Source organism: Uranotaenia lowii, chromosome 1 (assembly GCF_029784155.1).
Source record: "Uranotaenia lowii strain MFRU-FL chromosome 1, ASM2978415v1, whole genome shotgun sequence".
Lineage (NCBI taxonomy): Eukaryota > Metazoa > Arthropoda > Insecta > Diptera > Culicidae > Uranotaenia > Uranotaenia lowii.
This window is the reverse complement of record NC_073691.1, coordinates 137342711-137363432: the sequence shown is the minus strand read 5'-3', so window position 1 is coordinate 137363432 and position 20722 is coordinate 137342711. Positions and strand designations below refer to the sequence as shown.

The window sequence follows — 20722 nt, the reverse complement described above, 5'->3', positions numbered from 1 at the left end:
AAAACTCGAATTTTGCGAATCTATTTTGTGTGTGGAAATTTCATCGTGGACACCCTTTAGCCAGTAGGAGGAAAATCCCATAAAATTTTGTTCCTGTTTTGCTTGAATGTAGTGGTCATGCATTATTTTGCCTAGGAGCTCGACTCTATATGCCAGTAGTGCTTTTCTAATCATATCCAATCAAAAACTTGAAAAAATATAAAAATAAATGATGTTGCATGAATATGAAAAACTCGATTGTTCTAATCTACAAATGAGTCAGGGACTGGTTTCAAACGGGTCTTGAATGAAATAACGGAAAATTTTACAACAATCTTATCTTTATTCAATATAAATCTTAAAATTTGCTCTTTTACCACTTTGTTTTTGTGTATATTTAGATGCGTTCACATTTTTGCTACATTCAGCAAAACTCTAAACTTGATGAATAAATTAATATGTGTAATAGATTTGCTTGACCTGCATTCGTTCTTTTGTCATTTCAATCGATAAATCCTATAACAGTTCCATAAATGGTAAGTCAATTAAGCTTTTAAAAACACTTAAGGAAAAGATACACAGAAATCTAAAAGTTATCGCTATCACTTAGTATGCATTGAATGGAATGATTCAACAACGAAATGATTCATATTTATGAGATGCAGTCCAACATTTGGCAGACCCGTCCAAAGTCGTTTACTCTAACCACAAATCGATCATCAACAACATTTTACTCCAATTTTTTACTAATGGTAGCATCGATCCGATCTTCTTCGTTCATATCCAAATCATCCCATCCCCAGACGGGTTTCTCGTCTTCGTGGTCCATCGTGTTGAGGTAGTCGACCATCTTTTCCCGCAGCTGTTCCTCGCTGTAGTCGTGGGAACCGTCGCCAGTTCTCAGCACCCGCTTCTTGATCATATCATCCGAAACGGTCTTCAGATCGTAAGCCCAGCCCAGCCAGGCGAAGAAATCGATTACACCGGTTGTAAAGTTCGTCCCATAGGTTCCCATTTCGGATGTCTTGTAATCCCAAGGGAACACATGATGGTAGTTGTGCCAACCTTCCCCGGCGGCCGCAATCGCCACGAAGGTGTTGTTCGTTGGAGAAATTTTCCTGGGGACAGTTTTACGAAAGTTAGATATAGAAACTCATCTAGCTTTTGTAGAAAAAAAAAACACTATTATAAACTTACTTGTCATACGGCTTAGTTCCCCAAATGTGAGCTGCACTGTTCACCAACCAAGTTCCGTTGAGGGATAGCACGTACCGGAAGATAGCAACAACGTACCACGAGTTGGACAGCGTTTCGTCCAGAAAGTAATAACCCATGAACGTGGGGATCAGGAAACAGAACGTTGGCATCAGAAAAAAGTAGTACCTGCAAGTAAGGGTATAGTTTATGGTTGAGTTATCGACTTTGACTATAAAAAATTTTCACATTTACTTTTTCTGGAACATCACAATCTTGTCTTCCTTGAGATCGCTCATGTCTACGGCTCGGCCCTTTGCTTTCACGTCCGGGTGCTTTTTGACCATCAGCCAGCCGATGTGAGAGAAGAAGAACCCTCGTTGGGCATTATGTGGATCCGCATCCGTGTCAGTGAACTTGTGATGGACCCTATGATCCCGGACCCATTCGTAGATGCTGTTCTGGAAGGCCAACGTTTGCGAGAGCATCAAAATCAAGCGCATTGGCCACTTGGCCTTGTACGATTTGTGCGACCATAGGCGATGAGCCCCGGCCGTTATTCCGAATGCCCCGAACATTCCTAATGAAAAGGCTGCAAATGAGAGGGTAGAATTTCTTTTAGAAAAGGCTTGTGCATTAATTTGTTTAAAAGGGAAGTAATAAAACTTTCGATAATGATAAAGACTGCCTACACTAGGCTTGCCAGATACTTTCAGAAAAAAGCGGGACATTTCACGAAAAAAAGCGGAACACAGCGAAAAAAAGCGGGACATTTAAAAAAATTTAAAAAAAGCTTAATTGTGTAGCCGAACTTATACGCCATTAATAGATAGTACAGTAAGGTTTTTTTTTAACGCAGATTGATTTTGCTCAGTTTTTCTTACATGCCTTCTATTTACAATGATTTTTGCCATATGCACCATTTTTTGCCACGGCTCTCGCAAATTAACACGTTAATTGAGAAAAAACATTTCAAGCCGTGCATATGAACGGCGAATTTGAAACCGCGTGAAAAAACCATTGTGTAATTTTATAAAAATTAGTTCGTTAATCTGGTAATTTGTTCAAAAGTTAGAAAACATCAAGAAAACTTCCATCTTTATATACTTTGGACAATTGAATCGAAAAAGGCGGTATATTTAACTAAGATTCCGGTGAAAAAGTTTGTCTCTATAATTCTATAAATTATAGGGGAGAATGGGGATACTTGATCCCTGGCTGGGGATTAGGGTGTCACAAAATTGCATAACTTCTGGGAATTTGGGGGTTAGGATGTGCAGAACAAACTTTTGTATGGGGCCGACTAAAAAAAATCATGTTTAGAGGTTCCGCAAGCGCGATCTTTGAAAAAAGTCCACTTTCAAAAGAATTGATTTTAAATAAATTCTGGGTCCAAAAATTTTTATAAAATTATATATTTTATATTTTTTTAATTTTGTTTGAGTTAAATACTACATGTAAAAAATGGAAAATGAACCAAATTTTTATGAAAATGTAAAAAAGCAAGCTATTTCCAAGAAAAAACATTTTTTTGGTCCAAAAATTTGATATTTAACAGACCAAAATGTGTACCAAGCGTAAAATATTTTTTATACCAATGCCATCAAAAGATGCGTATTTCTGTGCACTTAAACTTTGCTGAACAAAACATGTTGTTTGTATCATCGTGTAAAGAGCTATTCACGGTTTAATCCTTAATAAAAATCACAAGTTAGGGTATTTTTTATTTAATTTATTAAATTTGTCTTAACAAACACCTACTTTAAAATCAAAATACTTGCAAAAAAAGACTTTGATGGTTTAAAGGAGCCATCAGAAGGCCATATGCCAAATTTGAGCGGAATCGGACAACAGGAAGGGGTTGCACTGATTCTCAAGTGTGATAGAGATTCCGAGACATAGTGTTCTAGAGAAGCAAAAAAACTGGTTTTTCATCATACATTTTTTCTTTACCAATCGTTTGCTTTATTTTGTAGATTTTATCAAAATTTCAATTAAGACTTACATTTCACCTGAAGACTGCAACTCGATTGGACTTAAAACAAAAAAAAATATGGCTGTTCAAGGATTGTATTTTTGTGGCAAACGGTCGTTTATACACAATGAGTACATTTTGTTCATTGCGTTTTACAGGACAATTTGTAACCAAAATACAATCTTCGAACAGCCATAACTTTTTTGTTTTAAGTCCAATCGAGTTGCAGTCTTCAGGTGAAATGTTAGTCTTAATTGAAATTTTGATATAATCTACATAATTTAGCAATCGATTGGTAAAGAAAAAAAAGTTAGATGAAAAACCAGTTTTTTTTTTGCTTCTTTAGAACACTATGTCTCAAAATCCATTTTACACTTGAGATTCAGTGCAACCTCTTCCTGTTATCTGATTCCGCTCAAATTTGGCATATGGCCTTTTGATGACGCCCTTAAACCATCAAAGTCTTTTTTGCAAGTATTTTGATTTTAAAGTAGGTGTTTGTTAAGACAAATTTAATAAATTAAATAAAAAATACCCTAACTTGTGATTTTTATTAAGGATTAAACCGTGAATAGCTCTTTACACGATGATACAAACAACATGTTTTGTTCAGCAAAGTTTAAGTGCACAGAAATACGCATCTTTTGATGACATTGTTATCTTTATTCAACATCAATTATTTTGAAATAGGACTTTTTTCAAAGATCGCGCTTGCGGAACCTCTAAACATGATTTTTTTAGTCGGCCCCATACAAAAGTTTGTTCTGCACATCCTAATCTACCATTTGGAGGGTGAGCCCCCAGATTCCCAGAGGTTTTGCAATTTTGGGACACCCTACTGGGGATGCTTGATTCCTTCGCTTTGTCTTGAAACAGGAATGTCTTACAAATATCAAATGCTCTAGAAAAATGTGCCATATAGAACAAAACAACAATTCTTATACCCCAATAAATTTAAAAAAAAAATCTTCGAGTTATTTAACTTTGTTTGTGTCTTTTATCGCTTTAAAATGTTTCTCACATGAAAAAATTATAACAAATTTTTTGATTCCAATGTGTCAATCGTTAGAATATAATATGAACTGAAAAATGTCATATTTTTAAAGCAATAGTAAACTCACATTTTTTAAGTAAAAGTTTTACAAAATGTATGTATGGGTATAATTGATCCCTAGGGTCCAAAAAGATTTATTTTTCTTTTGAAAGGATTGTGTGTGATCATTCGTTATCATGAATTTACTAATATTCATCCAATAACTAATGTTTATCCAGTTATTATCTGTAAAAAAGGACTAAAAATAATATTTATCTAAAAACTAGAAAACAGACTTTTTATCTTCGGATTTTACTAGATTTTTTCCTACAATCAGGGCACCTCGAGTAAAGGATCAAGTCTCCTGTAACTTAAAAAATATCACAATTTTTTTAGTCTCACGAAAATGCTTCTAGTTCATATACGAGTTCATGTATCGTTTTATTTTGGAGCATATAAAGTTTAAATTACATGCTAGCAGAAAATGCAAAAGACGGCGAGTTGCTAAATTTTCCCAAAAAGATATGATGAAAATAAGAAAAGGGGATCAAGTATCCCCTTAATTCTCCCCTAATTATCTGGAGGCAACTTTAACAATATTTTTCTCATACATTGGCTTACGTGCTGCAAGAACACTTAACTGAATCAGAATCTTACTGTAATGCTTAGAGCTTTAGATTTATTCTGTATTTTCTTATATAAGCTATGAAAAATGCTGCTTATTTAGAGAAAAAGTTGATTTCAAAGGTTTTCTGTTCATCATAGAATTCAAATTGAGACTAAAGTTTGAATTTTTCCGTGGTCAGTCAGTTTACTTTTTAAAGTTTTCCAAGAAAAAAAAGCGGGACATTTTGAGGAAAAAGCGGGACAGCGGAACATTCAACAAAAAAGCGGGACATGTCCCGGTTTTTCGGGACGGATGGCAACCCTAGCCTATACCCAAGGCTGTATAAAAAGAGGAGGGAGGGAGAATGGGCGGCTATTTTCCCGCTCCACCCTCCCGGCTTATGGGGAGCCCTCTGTGGAAAATAAACTTTTAAAATCATGCTGCTTTAAGTTCTAGTTCGACAAGAGTGAAGAAAAACACCTTTTTTTTCATCGAAAAAAGTCAACCCCGTTCAAATCATGTTTCAACCTCCTAAAAAACCATTTAGCTTAAGCTAACCTTAAAAAAATGAGCAAAACTTGAATTCATACGACCTTTTTTTAAATATTTTAATAACTTTGGGGCCCGATCGTAGTTTGCATTACTTGTCCACTTCACTTTGAAACCCTGTACATGACCAAATCAATCTAGGGAATGTGGAATGCTGGAATGGATTTTCGTTTCTCAGAGACATGAATGAGACACTGTAGTAATTTCAAAATTTATATAGTTAGGTTTGCAAGTTACAACCAGTGCTGCAAAATTTCTGAAAGCACGAATGATATTGACTGTGAATTTTTATCAGTGTAAAAAGCTTGAACGGAAATGAATGGAATGTAAAAGTCGACAAATATAAAAGCTTCTGATCGGCTCGGTCGTCTTCGTGCTTACGGCAAGCTTTGCGAGTATGTCTATCAGTCAGTAGAAAGCTTATTCGTAAACCCGAACTAACTTTTTTCACTCGACTGCTACGAAAGCGTCTTTCGCTTAGGCGTTTCTGTCACTCACTGCATTCGATCAGTGAATGCAGCTTTAGCATTCAATCAGTGTCAGCTAAAGTTGCTGATAATTTCAGTAGGCATTTGTTTTTTCGCCATTTTCAAAAATTGTGAAATGGGATTCGAAAAGAAAACACGATTTGAAATTAGCTAAGACTATACGATTGTTCAGAGGGGACGGAAAGAGATATGTATATAAATTTCTTGATGACGACATAGCGAATATCTGACAAATATAACAAAAATTTGACAATTGTAGTCAAAATAGGACAAAATTATGACAAAATGAAATAAATATGGTGAAAACATGACAAAATTATGACAACATATAGTATGACCAAAATCTGACAGATATGACAAAATTTGACAATAAAATGACAGCAATCTAACAAATATGACAAAATTATGGCCGAAATATGACAAAAAAAAACCATAAAATGACAAAAAATAACAAAAACATGACAAAAATCTGACAGATGAGATAAAAATTTGACAAATGTGATAAAAATATGGCAAAAATATGGAAATAATAATAAAAATAAAACAAAATTATTACATAAATTTGATAAATATGACAAAATTATTACAAAAAAATTAGCACTAAAATGAAAAAAAAAACATGGCAAATATGACAAATTTGGTAAAAAAATTACAACAATCAGAAAGATATGACATTTATCATATTTTTACCACTTTGTTATAATTTTACATAGTTTGACGACATTTTTGCCCCTTTAATTTAAATTTTTTAAATATTTTAATCAAAAATTGGTCATATTTGTGTTATGTATATCATAAATTTTATGTCATGATACTGTCATTTCATTGTAAAATTTATTACATTGTAAAATTTAAGTCATATTTGTCAGATTTGTGGATTTTTTTGTCATAGTTCTGTCATACTTTTACCACGTTTTTCATGTTTTGGCATTTTATTGCAAAATTTTTTGTCATATTTGTGTCATAATTTTATAACATTTTTGTCGTAATTTTTTTCATAGTTTTATCCCCCACATTCGTCCCACACGCTTCCTCGCCAGCGTTCTTCTCGCCAACCCGAACAATTATTTCTCAACCTTCCCACCTCTACAATAGAAATCTCAGCAGTAATTATTCAATTTCCGCAAGTCTAGCGCATCGAACAAGCTTTGTCACCATTCAACTAAACTTAATGATAATCGAACTGAGCTTTTTTCACTTTCAGCAATGTTTGCTTGATACTGAAAATGAAGATTGGATAATCTCATGAACCTGTAAAGAGCCTGAATGTATACTCAGCACCGATGTTGCCGATTCGTGAATGAGTATGCAGAGTGCTTTCGGGATTGAGCTTTCTGTTCATTATCAGATGAATGCAGATGGAAATGAACTGATCGCACACTGCAGTAAATTCAATTGAAAATTGAAAGCTGACACTGATTATTTGCAGCACTGGTTACAACTATAAGATCGAAGTAATCCGTGCTTCGGACATAACGTAAAAATTTTTGCGATCCGCGTTTTCGCAAGTTTTGAACTTTTGAGCTTTCATTACGTCGTATGAAACAAAATGTTAATAAACAGTATTATAACGAAAAAATACAAAAAACTGACATAAACTAGTCGCAACTTCTTTCCATTTAGATTATTTGTAGCCTGGACAACATATTTTTTTGTGGAATACAAATTTTAAAGTTGTTTTGATAACTTTTGCAGCAATTTTCTGTGAATTCTTAAAATATTTCATATTACGTAATGAAAGCTCGCACGACAGATAAGTACCTTATCAGTGTGTGGCATGAGTGTGATTTTAATTTTGTTAAAGTTTCGAAAAAGAGCATAAATGAATGATAAATATGAGGCTCAATGTTTTTCAAGACAATCGGATTTCAAAAGTACAAACAAGTGGAATAGAAGAAAGCGATTTATGCTTGTTTTAATTGCCCTAGAACGGTTAGAATAAGTTATGCTTTTTGATGGCTGCCGAAACGTGTTTTATCTTGATGTTTTAGTTGAGGTTTTACTCGCAAGTATTGAATTTGAATAAGAGAGTGACATTGGCAAACTATTTTTACGATTGCAACATTTTGTGGCCTACAGTGACTATTTGACATTTTCCATATTTTAACTGCGATCCCTGAAAGCTCAATGTCTTTGAAATGGAGCTGCGCAAAGATAAGTTTCGTTGATGACTTATTTACAATGCTTGATTAAAACTTGACCTACCAAATTTATTCGAAAGTTTCTTATTGAATTAATGGTTTTTCAAGTCAGAATCGATTTTCTTATGTAAAAAATAACAGTACACATGGTAAACTCAGAACGTTTGGATCTTTAAATTCTTTTACATATTTAGATGATTCAGATTTTTTTATTTCTGTATACAAAATAACTCATTTTTTGCCACTGAAGGATGGATCTACTCCTATTATTAATAAAAAGCACTTTTTAGCGTGCTTCCAACACATTGCCCCGAATGGTACTGGTGGTCCACGCTCCTTCTTTTCTTTGATCCTGATGTCTCTGCGTTCTCTGCTCCACAGTGGGCCCGGCCGGTTGAAATTTTCTATTATTATGTTAATGTTTTTATGTTAACATAATAGAAAACATGAGCCGAGACGAGAAGAAAAATAACAATCATTCATTATCCTCCGGGATCAGACATAAGTTCTGGCTATAGAAGTACGGTTAGTGATTAGTGATTAGGTTTGCAAAATATAACAGTCACTTATCAATAGAATGACTATCATACTATGGCCCTAACGGCGCCTAAGGCGTTTGTTCAAAAGTACCTCTTGTTCATAATTACTCCAGTTCATTAATTGACTGTTTTAATCGCCGCGATTAATTGTTTATTGTTTTCATCGACTTTTTTCGGCGAGAAATAAAACAAATTACTTGCCAGTTGGTCATACGTTTCGAGCTACTTTTGGATGTTCGCTCCTCTTCAGTGGACCTTGAATAAAATTTATTTAAAAAAAATTCCTTTTTAATAGATTACATCAGGGGTGAGCAACCTTTTGAAGCAACGGGCCACTTTTGATTAAAAATTCTTTCGGCGGGCAGTGTTAAAAACAATATTAAGGTAAAAAACTGTTTGCTAAGCTTTACGTATTTTGTTATAGAGACAAATTTTTACCAAAAATAAAACTGAAAAGGATAAATAAAACGAATTCATGTACTTGCATAAACATTTTTTTAAGTACAAGGTGATTAGACCAGCCGAAATTGAAAAATCACAAATCTTGATTAGAGATCCATAATGTTAGAATTGATTTGAAATGTTAAGCGAGAATTGTTTTTGACTAAAGGGAAACATCATTTGCTTCCCTTTTATTTATTTAAAACGAAAAATGTTGAAAGTCTTTCTATGGTTCATCAAAAGATTTGAATCGTCTTCTGAGAATACCTTGTTTTTGTTCGAACAAATGCGATGGTATTTTTTGTCATCACTTCTATTTAAAAGTTTCATGGAGCTTAACCATAGCGATTTTTTTCTGTGCTCATTTTTGAAAAAAAAAATTCACAATTTATAAAAATTTTGTCGTGATGCCTCAGTTTTTTTCTGGAAACGGTGATTATTGTTTAATTTGAAGTATCGTATGAATTCATTGCATTGAGATATTGAACAAGGTTTGAAAATTATTAAAAATTCATAATTTACAGATTTCTATCCAGATTTGTTTGTCAATGTTACAGTTTAAATTTTTGATTCCAGATTTTTTTTACAGATTCCATAAATTTTCTCAAATAATTTTTTTTAAATACCTCTGGGATAGGTCTTCTAAGGTTGAAACATGAAAATCTTATGACTTTGGTAATGTGGATTGCTAATCGATGTTTGACATGATTTGCCAACGAAGTTTCTTAAAATAGCACCACAACGTGCAAAACAACGAAATTCATATTTTTCCGAGGTGCAAGGAATCTTTAAAAGCTGTAAAAAAAAGCTGTAAAAAACAAATACTTATTGACTTAATGATCAACCTTCTCAAAGACCACGATTAATTTTGAATTCTGGAAAAAAGTTATGGAAGTTTGCTTTTTGATGTTTTTTGTCCAAACCTGCCTTGGGTTGAATCACAGAACTACATATATTGCTTTTGTCGAGAAATCCTTCAAAAAAGTGAACAATTCGAATGATAGTGGGGCTAATGCAACTGCAAATTAGAGACGTGCATATTTGATCAAGTAAATAATACATTATTTTTGGTTCGGGAGAGACTGCTATTTAATGATAATAAACAATATTTCGTAGAAAAAAAACATAATATAAATGTAATTTAAGATAAGCTTCGAGGGCAGCACAAACAGGCCTTGAGGGCCGCGGGTTGCTCATCCCTGGATTACATAACTTACATTTTCTAGCGATCGTCTAACTACTGTTTGTTGTCTGTTGTTTGTTTTTGATGTTATGTTTACATTTATCTGTCTGTGTTCTGATCTTGGGTGAAATGGAGTTGTAGGCTGATTTAAAATAAACTGAATCTTTCTGTTTGTTAACAACCTCATTGTCTTCTCTTATTTTAATGTGAAACATTTCTGCAGTAATTCTAGTGTTGTACTTCGAGACTTTCTAAGATGTTGGTAGTTTTGAAATCCAAAGCATGACCGTACTCAATACTATGTTGAGCCTCCAACTGTATCTCCAACTTTTTTTTTGTTTTTTACATCATTCTTATGCTGTTCTTATCTTTTGTGTAAAAATTGGCTAGTTTTACCAATGTAAGATTTTTTACAGCCCCCAAGTTTTATGTGTAAACCGCATTTGTTGTCTTTTCTTTTTTTTTTAACTTTGATTTTCTGAAAATCATGTTCTTTACTTTCTTTAAAGGCTACATTGAAGTCATACTGTTTAAAATATTTGGCTAACTTCTCACCTAAACCTGCACTATACGGAATAGTAATGTAACTTTTGGATTGTTCGATTTTACTATCATTTAAAATGTTGTACATTTTATGATTCCGTCCTTTAATAATTTTCGTTACCAATTGTTGAGGGTAATAGATTGTTTATCTTAAATATACTTTGTACAGTTTTCGAAGTTCCTTCTCGATAGCCAGCATTCGACCATTTTAAAGCTCTATAAACTAGTGTGGCACTATTTTTTTTTTCTCGTCGAAAAAAGTTTATAAAAACAACAAACAATTAATTACTCCACTTAGCCTTACATGTACTACCATAAGAGTACGTAATGGTATCCCTAATTTTTATTTAAAAAAATCATAAAAAAAAAAATACAAAACATAACAAAGTATATAATCCCCGACGAAACACGGAGTTTTACACTGAACAATAAGTGTACAAGTGTAATCAAAGCATGAAACAAACATCTTCCGATTGCATAATGGCTAATATTTATATATCAGAAACAGCTTGATACTCCCAAGCAGATTTTCCTCTTCATCCATACCAAACCAAGATTGATTCAGACAAAGTTTCCTCAATAGATGGCATATATCAACCTCTAGCTTCAACTGCAGCTGTTCGCGGACTCTACAAAAGAAAATAACCGCACTATCATGACACTTATAATGATTTGTCATTCATCCATCATAATGAAGGGCTTGGTTTGTTCGATGGCCCGGAGAAAGTTCAACATCCGTGTGGCGATCGACATGATGCAATTTGCACCAAACTTCATTCAACATAGCTTAAGCAAATTGCGCACTCTTTGCGCTCAAGATCAAATATATACCTACTACTACCTATCCTCGAAGAAAGTGTTAATCTCTCTGCAAGGGCTTTTTCTGCGCATAACGAATGATTTGCCAAACAAACCTAAACAATGAATTTGGAAAGATCAACCATACAGAACTGCTGAGCACCCATCAATCATAAATAATTCAATTTCCTAAACAAAACGTGATCAATAATTGTCTAATTCAAATTAGAAAATAACTTCGTAGTCGTTGAAAGTCTCTATCGAATGGTGATCTAAAATTGCTGCGCCGCATGCTAATGATTCACATTCACGCGATCAATCCGAATTAACGTTATAAGTTGTTGTTGTCTTCGCTCAATCGGTCAGCCCCAAAATCGGCCAAACATGTGATACCTGACTACCTTTGGTTGGTAACATTTGGGAGCGTCTCGTTCGCTGCCATTGAAAGCCTTATTCATTCCAGAAACTTCGCCAGGAGTCACCAGCTGAGTTGAGTCACATCGTGTCGAAAGGAGCTCGTTGAAATGCAAGACATCACGATTCAACAATCTTTTGAATAGAGCATTTCCCGAGTAGAAGATTGAATTCTAAATTTCGCAAAATTTATCTTTGCACACGATCAATAATTCCTCGACGTCACGCGTTTAGCATTAATCATTTATTTTTTGGTGCCGGTTTGAAGGCAAATCCCATGTGGTTCAAGATTTTGAGTTCCAGAAAGAAGTTTTCCCTTAACGGTGTTGTATTTTGTTGAAGGATGTAGGAAAATAGGATGGCGATAATGAACAAAATTCATGAACGCTACTATCGAATTTTCAGCATTTATTCATACCAAGAAACAACTCGTACGTCTCGGTGGTCGAGCGTTAATGGTGGTAAGACGTTGATCGCTGGTCCACTAATGACATGGGTTCGATTCCCACCTAGGTACTGCACACAACTTGCATTGACTGATACACAAAGTACAACTCATAATGCAAATCAACACAAGATGCCAAAATGAGAATCTGGATGCAACACTCATTTCAAGTGTTATTAAAAAAAAATAGTGTAATACTTTAATGCACACCGCGACAAGTCAATGTGATCATAATGGAGATAATCTGATTAAAAAAAAATTAACTTTTCAGGTGCAAAGAACTCATACGACCCAGGATGTTATATGCAGAAAAGTGGGAGAAGGATTTTTTTTAGAGGATATCCTATTTGGCAAATAGGATGAATTAGCACCTTCTTTCTAAATAAGTTGGAAAACTGAATTAACAGTAATATTTATCAAACAAACCGTAAATAAAGTTTTTTTTTATAAGGGATTACATTTTTAAAGGAGGCATCCGTCCCTAAAAAAGTTATCAATTCAGCTTTGTTATAGAAAGCTCAGTATTTTTTCGTCGTAAGCTCGGCCGTTTGAACCGAACAGCCGGTATCGTGTGTACTGATAGTTTCTCAAGATTATGTTTTCAGAGAAGTTAGGACAAAAAAATACAAGAAAGTTTTTTACGTGGCCGTATTAGTTTGAAATGAAAAAATATATAGATCGAATTCAAATTTTAGAACTTTATGCTGAACTGGTTGGTTTTCCACTAAAGGTAATTGAAATTTGTCTAAAAATCCACATATACACATTTTAATCAACTTCACTTACCAAGCACGAATGTGGAAAATTTGGCTGAGGTGAACAGCAGGTAGCCACCATACAGGAAACCGGCATGCAGATAAACGAACGCCAGTATGTTCCTCCAAACCAGCACCATCTCTCGGGGGGATGCGGAGGAGGCGCTTTTTTGGGCAGTCTTTTGAAGTGCATCGTCCTGTGAAAATTTGACCGATTGTCGGTATTTAGGCGCACTAATTAGAGCAAATCGGAGTTATTAGGAAACAGGGAGCTGATAAAACCAACCTTGACACGTGTCACCGTTGCCGGTGCTGTGACCGTCGATTCCGGGCCTCTCACATTCAGGATAGATTTGTTCGCTTTGATCTGGCTGCTGCTATTGTTGTTGTTGTTCGAATCATCCTGTTCTATACACGTTTCCGCCAGCAGTAACGTGTTCCCGAGCACGTTTGGTGCCATCATCGGGAAGGGTTCTGAGAATAGAAGAAAGATGTGTACTTGTTTGTTAATGAGTTTAGCGTGAAAGGCCTTTAACTGTTTTTTTATTCCATACGTATTAGGTTTATGTATTCTTTTAAAAGTATGTATGTACACATATCTGATTATTTTCCACCAGAACTCACAACTGACCATTAAGGTGGCCCCTCATTGCTAAAGTTTCTGGAATCCAATCCGTCCTTTATCTTGTTCTTATTAAATAATTGTAATAATAAAACAATCCTAGTAAAATTTTAGCATTATCTTATTACTCTTTGATTTGTTTGAAAGTTTTCATAGGAAAAGTGTCGATTTCATGAAAGAAAAATATTATTAATTCAGTAACATGGCAAAACGACAAAAACTTTGTAGTCTTAAGATTGAATATAAAAATGATTTTGGGAAAAAAGTACAGTAAAGTTTCTTTCACACTAGATAACGTACCGCGTAAAATCAGAGCAAAATAACTGTGTTAATTACCTTTTTAAAAAAAACGTGTAATAACCGTGCTAATTAAGGAAAACCGTGTATATTTTTTTTAGTTGTGACTTGGAGGACCTGCTCCGAATGTTGAGATCATAAAACATGAAACCTGAGACTTGAGACCTGAAATCTATGACCTGAGACCTGAAAAATGAGACCAGAGCCCTTAACCGTGAGACAAGAGACCTAAGACCTGAGACCTGTAATACCGTCCCGGCATAGGATCTAATACCGATAATTCCACCTCCAAGGTAGATCATTATTGGATTAGAGTCTCCGTCACGCTACAGCCTGAAGGATAATACGATTTTAAAGTTCGAACGCGCAGCGTGAGGAGTCGGCTACTTAAATTTCAAAAGCCAAAACTACAGTAAAAAATCTAGGTTTTGTGGCATTCTGGGGAAAAATCATTCCGGGTCATTGATTTCGGGCTTATGGGATAAAATCTTAATTGAGTATTAATTTTAATAAGCCTTTTTACACCACAAGTACTTGAACAGGCAAAAAACGATTTTTTGACCAAAATGAATAGCTTCCAGTTTTCAAATATCACTCCGTCTGATCATTGTTGTTGTCGAGAATAAACGGGAACAAAATATTTGAACTTGTCTCATATGAGATCTTATTTTCTTTCTGGTACTAGCTGATTCCGTACGAACTTCGTTTCGCAAGTAATAATAAAATTGCGATAAAATAAGATTATATTTTTCAAACAACGTATAATATTCCTTACACTGTATAAAAAATAACTATTCAGTAAGATCATTCTCATTAAAAAGTTGGAAAACCGCCAACGTATAACAACGTATCCGTTTCTCTCCAAAACCCGTTCTTCAATTCGTATGTTTACTAGTACAGTTCCAAAAAAAAAAATGTCGCGTTAACTGTTGCTGGTTCATGAGAATGGCGCTTTTTCGTTACATGATTATCCGAAATTGTATACCCAAAACTCTCAATAAATAACTGCACAACTTTTTCTCATCGATCCCAGGCATTAACTTTGGACTCATAATTCCACAATACGGATCGATTCGTCTTACCTCAAAAAACCCTCGTGTGCTAATTTTTACATCAATTTGATAGCCCGTCTCTTAAATTAAGTAGAATTTTCAAACCAAATCTGATGCATCATAACGTCAATATCTAAAAACCATAAACAGTTTATATGGACGACCCCTTTTTCAGACCCTTTACACCAAATTTGATACCTGAAATCGATTGCCCGTCCCAGAAACTTCCCGGGCAATTTTTATCAAAATCTAATAAATAATACACCTAGGTTTTTTTTTACACGGTTTTTTTTACGCGGTTTTTTTTTACACGGCTTTTTTTACACGGTTTTCGGGAATTAACACGGTTTTTTTTTACACGGTTTTCGCGAATTAACACGGTTTTTGAGAGAAAATATTCTAAGTCCTTTTCAAAGGAAAACACTTTGAATCTTTTTCAAGTTGGGAAAATCTTATCTCTTAGACTAAGAACATGATACATGAGACCTAAGACCTGGGACCTGAGACCTGAGACCTGAGACTTGAGACCTGAGACCTGAGACCTGAGACCTGAGACCTGAGACCTGAGATATGAGACATGAGACATGAGACATGAGACATGAGACCTGAGACCTGAGACATGAAACATTAGAAATTAGACATGAGACCTGAGACCTGGAAGCTGAGACAAGGGATATTAGACCTGAGACATGAGACTTGAGACATGACACCTGAGACCTGAGACCTGAGGCATGAGACAAGAGCCATGAAACATGAGACTTTAGACCTGAGACATGGGACATGAGACATGAGGCATGAGACATAAGACATGAGACCTGAGGCAAGAGACAAGAGGCATAAAACATGAGACCTGAGACCTGAGACAGGAGACTTTGGACCTGAGACCGGAGACAAGCTACTAGAATTAGTACCGCGAGAAACAAGTTTAGCTCCGATTTCTACATGCGACCCCTCTAATGAAAGGTTTTGACTTGTAGATGACGAAAACCAGTGTCGCGACTTCGCTAGTACAAGCTACTAGTGTTAGTACCGCGAGAAATTAGTTAAGCTCCGATTTCAACTTGCGACCCCTCTAGTAGAAGGGTTTGACTTGTAGATGACGAAAAATAGTGTCGCGACTTCGCTAGTACAAGCTACTAGTGTTAGTACCACGAGAAACTAGTTAAACTCCGATTTATACTTGCGACCCCTCTAATGAAAGGGTTTGACTTGTAGATGACGAAAAACAATGTCGTAACTTCGCTAGTACAAGCTACTAGGATTAGTACCGCGAGAAATTAGTTAAGCTCCGATTTCAACCTGCGACCCCTCTAGTAAAAGGGTTTGACTTGTAGATGACGAAAAATAGTGTCGCGACTTCGCTAGTACAAGCTACTAGTGTTAGTACCACGAGAAATTAGTTTAGCTCCGATTTCAACTTTCGACCGGTCAAATGAAAGGGTTTGACTTTTAGATGATGAAAAATAGTGTCGCGAGTTTGCTAGTACAAGCTGCTAGTGTTATTACCGGTAGAAAGAAGTTTCATTTCCGATTTCAATCTGCGACCAATCAAGTTAAAGTGTTTGAAGCAAACAGAACTCAAGGTTAGTTGTGAGATACGTCTCGCTGGTCGAGTAATCGCTGGTCCACTGATGGCATGGGTTCGATTCCCATCTCGGTATTAGAGTTAAATGTTAATCTTAAATTTTCAACCTAATTAATTCAGTCTACAAAGCCTAAATCGGCATAGACAACGTATGTCTTTTAAACAGAGATACCGTCTGGTGCATCTGGTGCATCATGCTACAGTTTTCAACTTCAATGGCCTTTAAAAACATTATTTCCGCAAATAATCATACCGTTTGTACAAAAAAGTTTTAAAGTTGATTGCACATAAAATTGAGGTAGTCAGAAAAATTATTGGTTCCACAAGTTGTGAGTTTTCAAACAATCAAAAAACGCACGGGCTCACAGCTCTCAGAGCTCTCTAGAATGATGATTTTACTCAATTTTCAGCTGGATGCTGCAGCTTCTGCTTGCGCGTTTTGATTTATTTTGCCAGTTATTAAAACAAAACGTGATACAAAGTATAAAAAATACACTTTAAATACTATTCAATTCCACGGATTCTCAAGAAAACCCCCTGTAACCAATATCACCAAGAAGTCAATCCCTTTCACTTGACGGGTCGAAAGTTGAAATCGGAGCTTAACTAATTTCTCGCGGTACTAATCCTAGTAGCTTGTACTAGCGAAATCGCGACACTATTTTTCGTTACCTACAAGTCAAACCCTTCCACTTGACCGGTCGAAAGTTGAAATCGGAGCTAAACTAATATTTCGCGGTACTAACACTAGTAGTTTGGACTAGCGATTTCACGACACTGTTTTTCGTCACCTACAAGTCAAACCCTTTCACTAGAGGGGTCGCAAGTCTAAATCGGAGCTTAACTAGTTTCTCGCGGTACTAACACTAGTAGCTTGTACTAGCCAAGTCGCGACACTGTTTTTCGTCATCTACAAGTCAAACCCTTTCATTAGAGGGGTCGCATGTATAAATCGGAGTTTAACTAATTTCTCGCGGTACTAACACTAGTAGCTTGTACTAGCGAAGTCGCGACACTATTTTTCGTCATCTACAAGTCAAACCCTTTCACTAGAGGGGTCGAAAGTTGAAATCGGAGCTAAACTAATTTTTCGCGGTACTAACATTAGTAGCTTGTCTCAGGTCTAAAGTCTCATGTCTCAGGTCTAATCTTTCATGGCTCTTGTCTCATACCTCAGGTCTCATGTCTTATGTCTCATGTCTCATGTCTCAGGCCTCAGGTCTCATATCTCATGTCTCATGCCTCTTGTCTCATGTCTCATGTCCCAGGTCTCAGGTCTCAGGTGTCATGTCTTAAGTCTCAAGTCTCATGTCTCAGGTCTCATGTCCCATGTCTCAGGTATCAGGTCTCGTGTTTTATGTCTTAGGTTTCTAGTCTCAGGTCTCAGGTCTAATGTCCCATGTCTTTGGTCTCATTCTTCAAGTCTCAGGTTTGATGTCTCAGATCTCAGGTCCCTGGACTTAGGTCTCAGGTGTCATGTCTAAAGTCTCAGGTCTCATGTCTCTAGTCTACATTTTCAAGTCCAGGTCTTATGTCTCAAGTCTCAGGTCTCAGGTCTTAAGTGTCAGAACTTCAAAGCTGCAGAATTCGAATGGTCTTTTTTTACACGATTTTCGGAAATTAACACGGTTTTTTTTAACACGGTTTTCGGGAATTAGCACGGTTTTTTTTTACACGGTTTTCGGGAATTAACACGGTTTTTTTTACACGGTTTTTTTTTACGCGGCACGTATATCAGTGTAAAAAAAAACCTTACTGTACTGTCAAAATTGCAAAACAGGTATTGAATAATATGGACGACTCCTTTGACTGACTCGTTATACAAAATTGGATACCTGAGTAAGCCTGCCCGTCACATGTGCGAATTTTCATTGAAATCCAATGAACAATAACGTCAGAATCACAAAAGCAATGAACATGTAATACTGACGTCCCCTTTTTCCGAGCCCTCAGACTAAATTTGATACCTAAAATCGATTATCAATCCCTGAAAACTTCCGTTTGCCAATTTTCATTTTAATCCAATTTATAATAACGTCATTATCGCAAAACCATTGTACAGGTAATATGGACGACCCCTGGCCCAAAATTGGATGATTGGAATCAATTGTTCGTTCCTAAAAGCCGGTGATTGGGGAGCTCCACAAGGATCAATTTTAGGACCTATTCTATTTTCCATATTCATCAATGATTTGCCTATGTCTTGCAGGAGAAGCAACATTCATTTGTTCGATGACAATGTTCAACACAGCAAAAAAAGATGTAACGATGGACGATGTAATTTCTGGGGATTACGTATTTCTGTTGCAATAATACATCTAAATGATGTATACAACGTGAATACGTCGTGAAGTGTAATATCACAACCATCTATGTGATATCGCATCAAGTAGTCAATGTTTTCCTCTGTTGACGTTCAAATTCGATTTCATTTCAAAAATAAAGAAACGGATTACGGACCTCAGCTGTATTTGTTTGGCTTGTAAGTACTTCCAACATTAATTAAAAATATAAGCAAACCCACAGCTTAAAAAACAAATTTCATTATTTTTCATTTTTTAGGAAATTTGGCCCATATGGATCAGCGGTACAAAACATATTCATTGTCTCCCAACAGCCGGGTACATCAAGATAATGTAAAATTAGGTGCCATTTGCGACTCAAGTTATGTGCAGGTATTTGATGTAATATCGCAACACTTTTTTTGCTGTGAAATTTATCTTCCGAATTCAAGTTATCAGCCCGGACATTTACTTGAATTCGGACTTAAAAATGTTTATAGATTGTCTCAAAGGAACCAATTACCTATCAATAGTGAGAAAACCAAAGCTATGTTGTTTCCTTCATCCTATTACATTTTAAATTTACCCTCGCTTAAAATTGGTAACGACACTATCTTGTACGTAGAGAAAGCTACTTATTTAGGAGTTGTAATCTATATATATAAAAATGAATGTTTGTCTGTCTGTCTGTTCCCTATAGACTCGGAAACTACTGAACCGATCATCGTCAAAACTGGCATCTGAGGGTTTTTGAGGCCGGGGATGGTTTCTGTAATAGTCAAAACTCCATCCGACTTAAGGAAGGAGAGGCTTCCATACAAAATTTGTAGTTTTTCGAAACAAATTAAAGTCATGACATCCATTTTCTTGAGATTTTTTTTTCCTTTGGGCGGTTTGTTTTTCGTCTCTATGGTCGAGGCGTCGCAAAAGGAAAGTAATCCAGGCATAGCATACTGATCAGTAGGAATATTTTGGCGCGTATTTCTCAACCTGGGGTTTGTTTTTCGTCTCCATGGGCGAGCAAACGTCGACGCAAGAGGATAGTAACCAAAGCACACTGTTCATTGATTGCTGGAAAATTTAACAATAAGGCGCCTGTTTCTCAAACACGTGGGGCGATATGCAACCTAGATGTGTTTTTTTCTTGCTTATTTAATTTGTACACAGCACGTGGTAATAAATGACGCCTAGAAGGTGACACGGATTGGTATTTTATCAATCGAATCAAAACCAATTGAAAGATTTGAAAAAATACTTCCAAATTTAGTTCGTGTTAATGTAGGTAGCAGTCGACTTTTCATTCAAGGAACATTAGAACATGTTCAAACGTTCAACTTTTTCTGTTAAAAAAATTAAAAATTATGTTTTCTTCTAGAAATTGTTACTTCGGCCCAAATACACAACTGAAACGATTTTAGAAATGAAAATGGGAGCTTTTTATTTTAAACTAGCTGATCCCATACGAACTCCGTTTCGCTTCCAACTTGGAATATGCCATGAACAGTTTGCATGAAAGTCAATGGCCAAGCATTTTCCAGATGCACTTTTGAATTCATTGTTAAGTAATAATTGCAAAAATATTGGACGATCAATTTGTCTGTCGTCTGCTAATAAATTTGAAATCAGGAATCAATTGACCGTGCCAAAAAAACCCGTGTATAAATTTTGACTCAATCGTTGCATAACAACGCAATTTTTGCCAAAAAGTTAAACCCCTTTCCGAGGCTTCTTATACCATATTTGATATCTGAAATCGATGGCCCTTCCCTCAAAACTCCCGTGTACCAATTTTCAAAGCAA

At 35.6% G+C, this 20722-nt stretch overlaps 1 protein-coding gene across 1 annotated transcript in view; it reads right to left on the bottom strand.

The window, feature by feature from the left end:
* Positions 1-323: 323 nt before the first annotated feature.
* Positions 324-20722, bottom strand: part of LOC129740244 (acyl-CoA Delta-9 desaturase) — a 68407-nt gene continuing 48008 nt past the window's right edge. Inside the window, exons 2-6 of the mRNA XM_055731851.1 lie at positions 13371-13558; positions 13116-13281; positions 1429-1765; positions 1177-1362; positions 324-1097 (exon numbers count right to left, since the gene is read on the bottom strand). Coding sequence (XP_055587826.1) covers positions 710-1097; positions 1177-1362; positions 1429-1765; positions 13116-13281; positions 13371-13547 — 1254 coding nt within the window. The 5' untranslated portion in view covers positions 13548-13558 and the 3' untranslated portion in view covers positions 324-709. The remainder of the gene's footprint in view (positions 1098-1176; positions 1363-1428; positions 1766-13115; positions 13282-13370; positions 13559-20722) is intronic.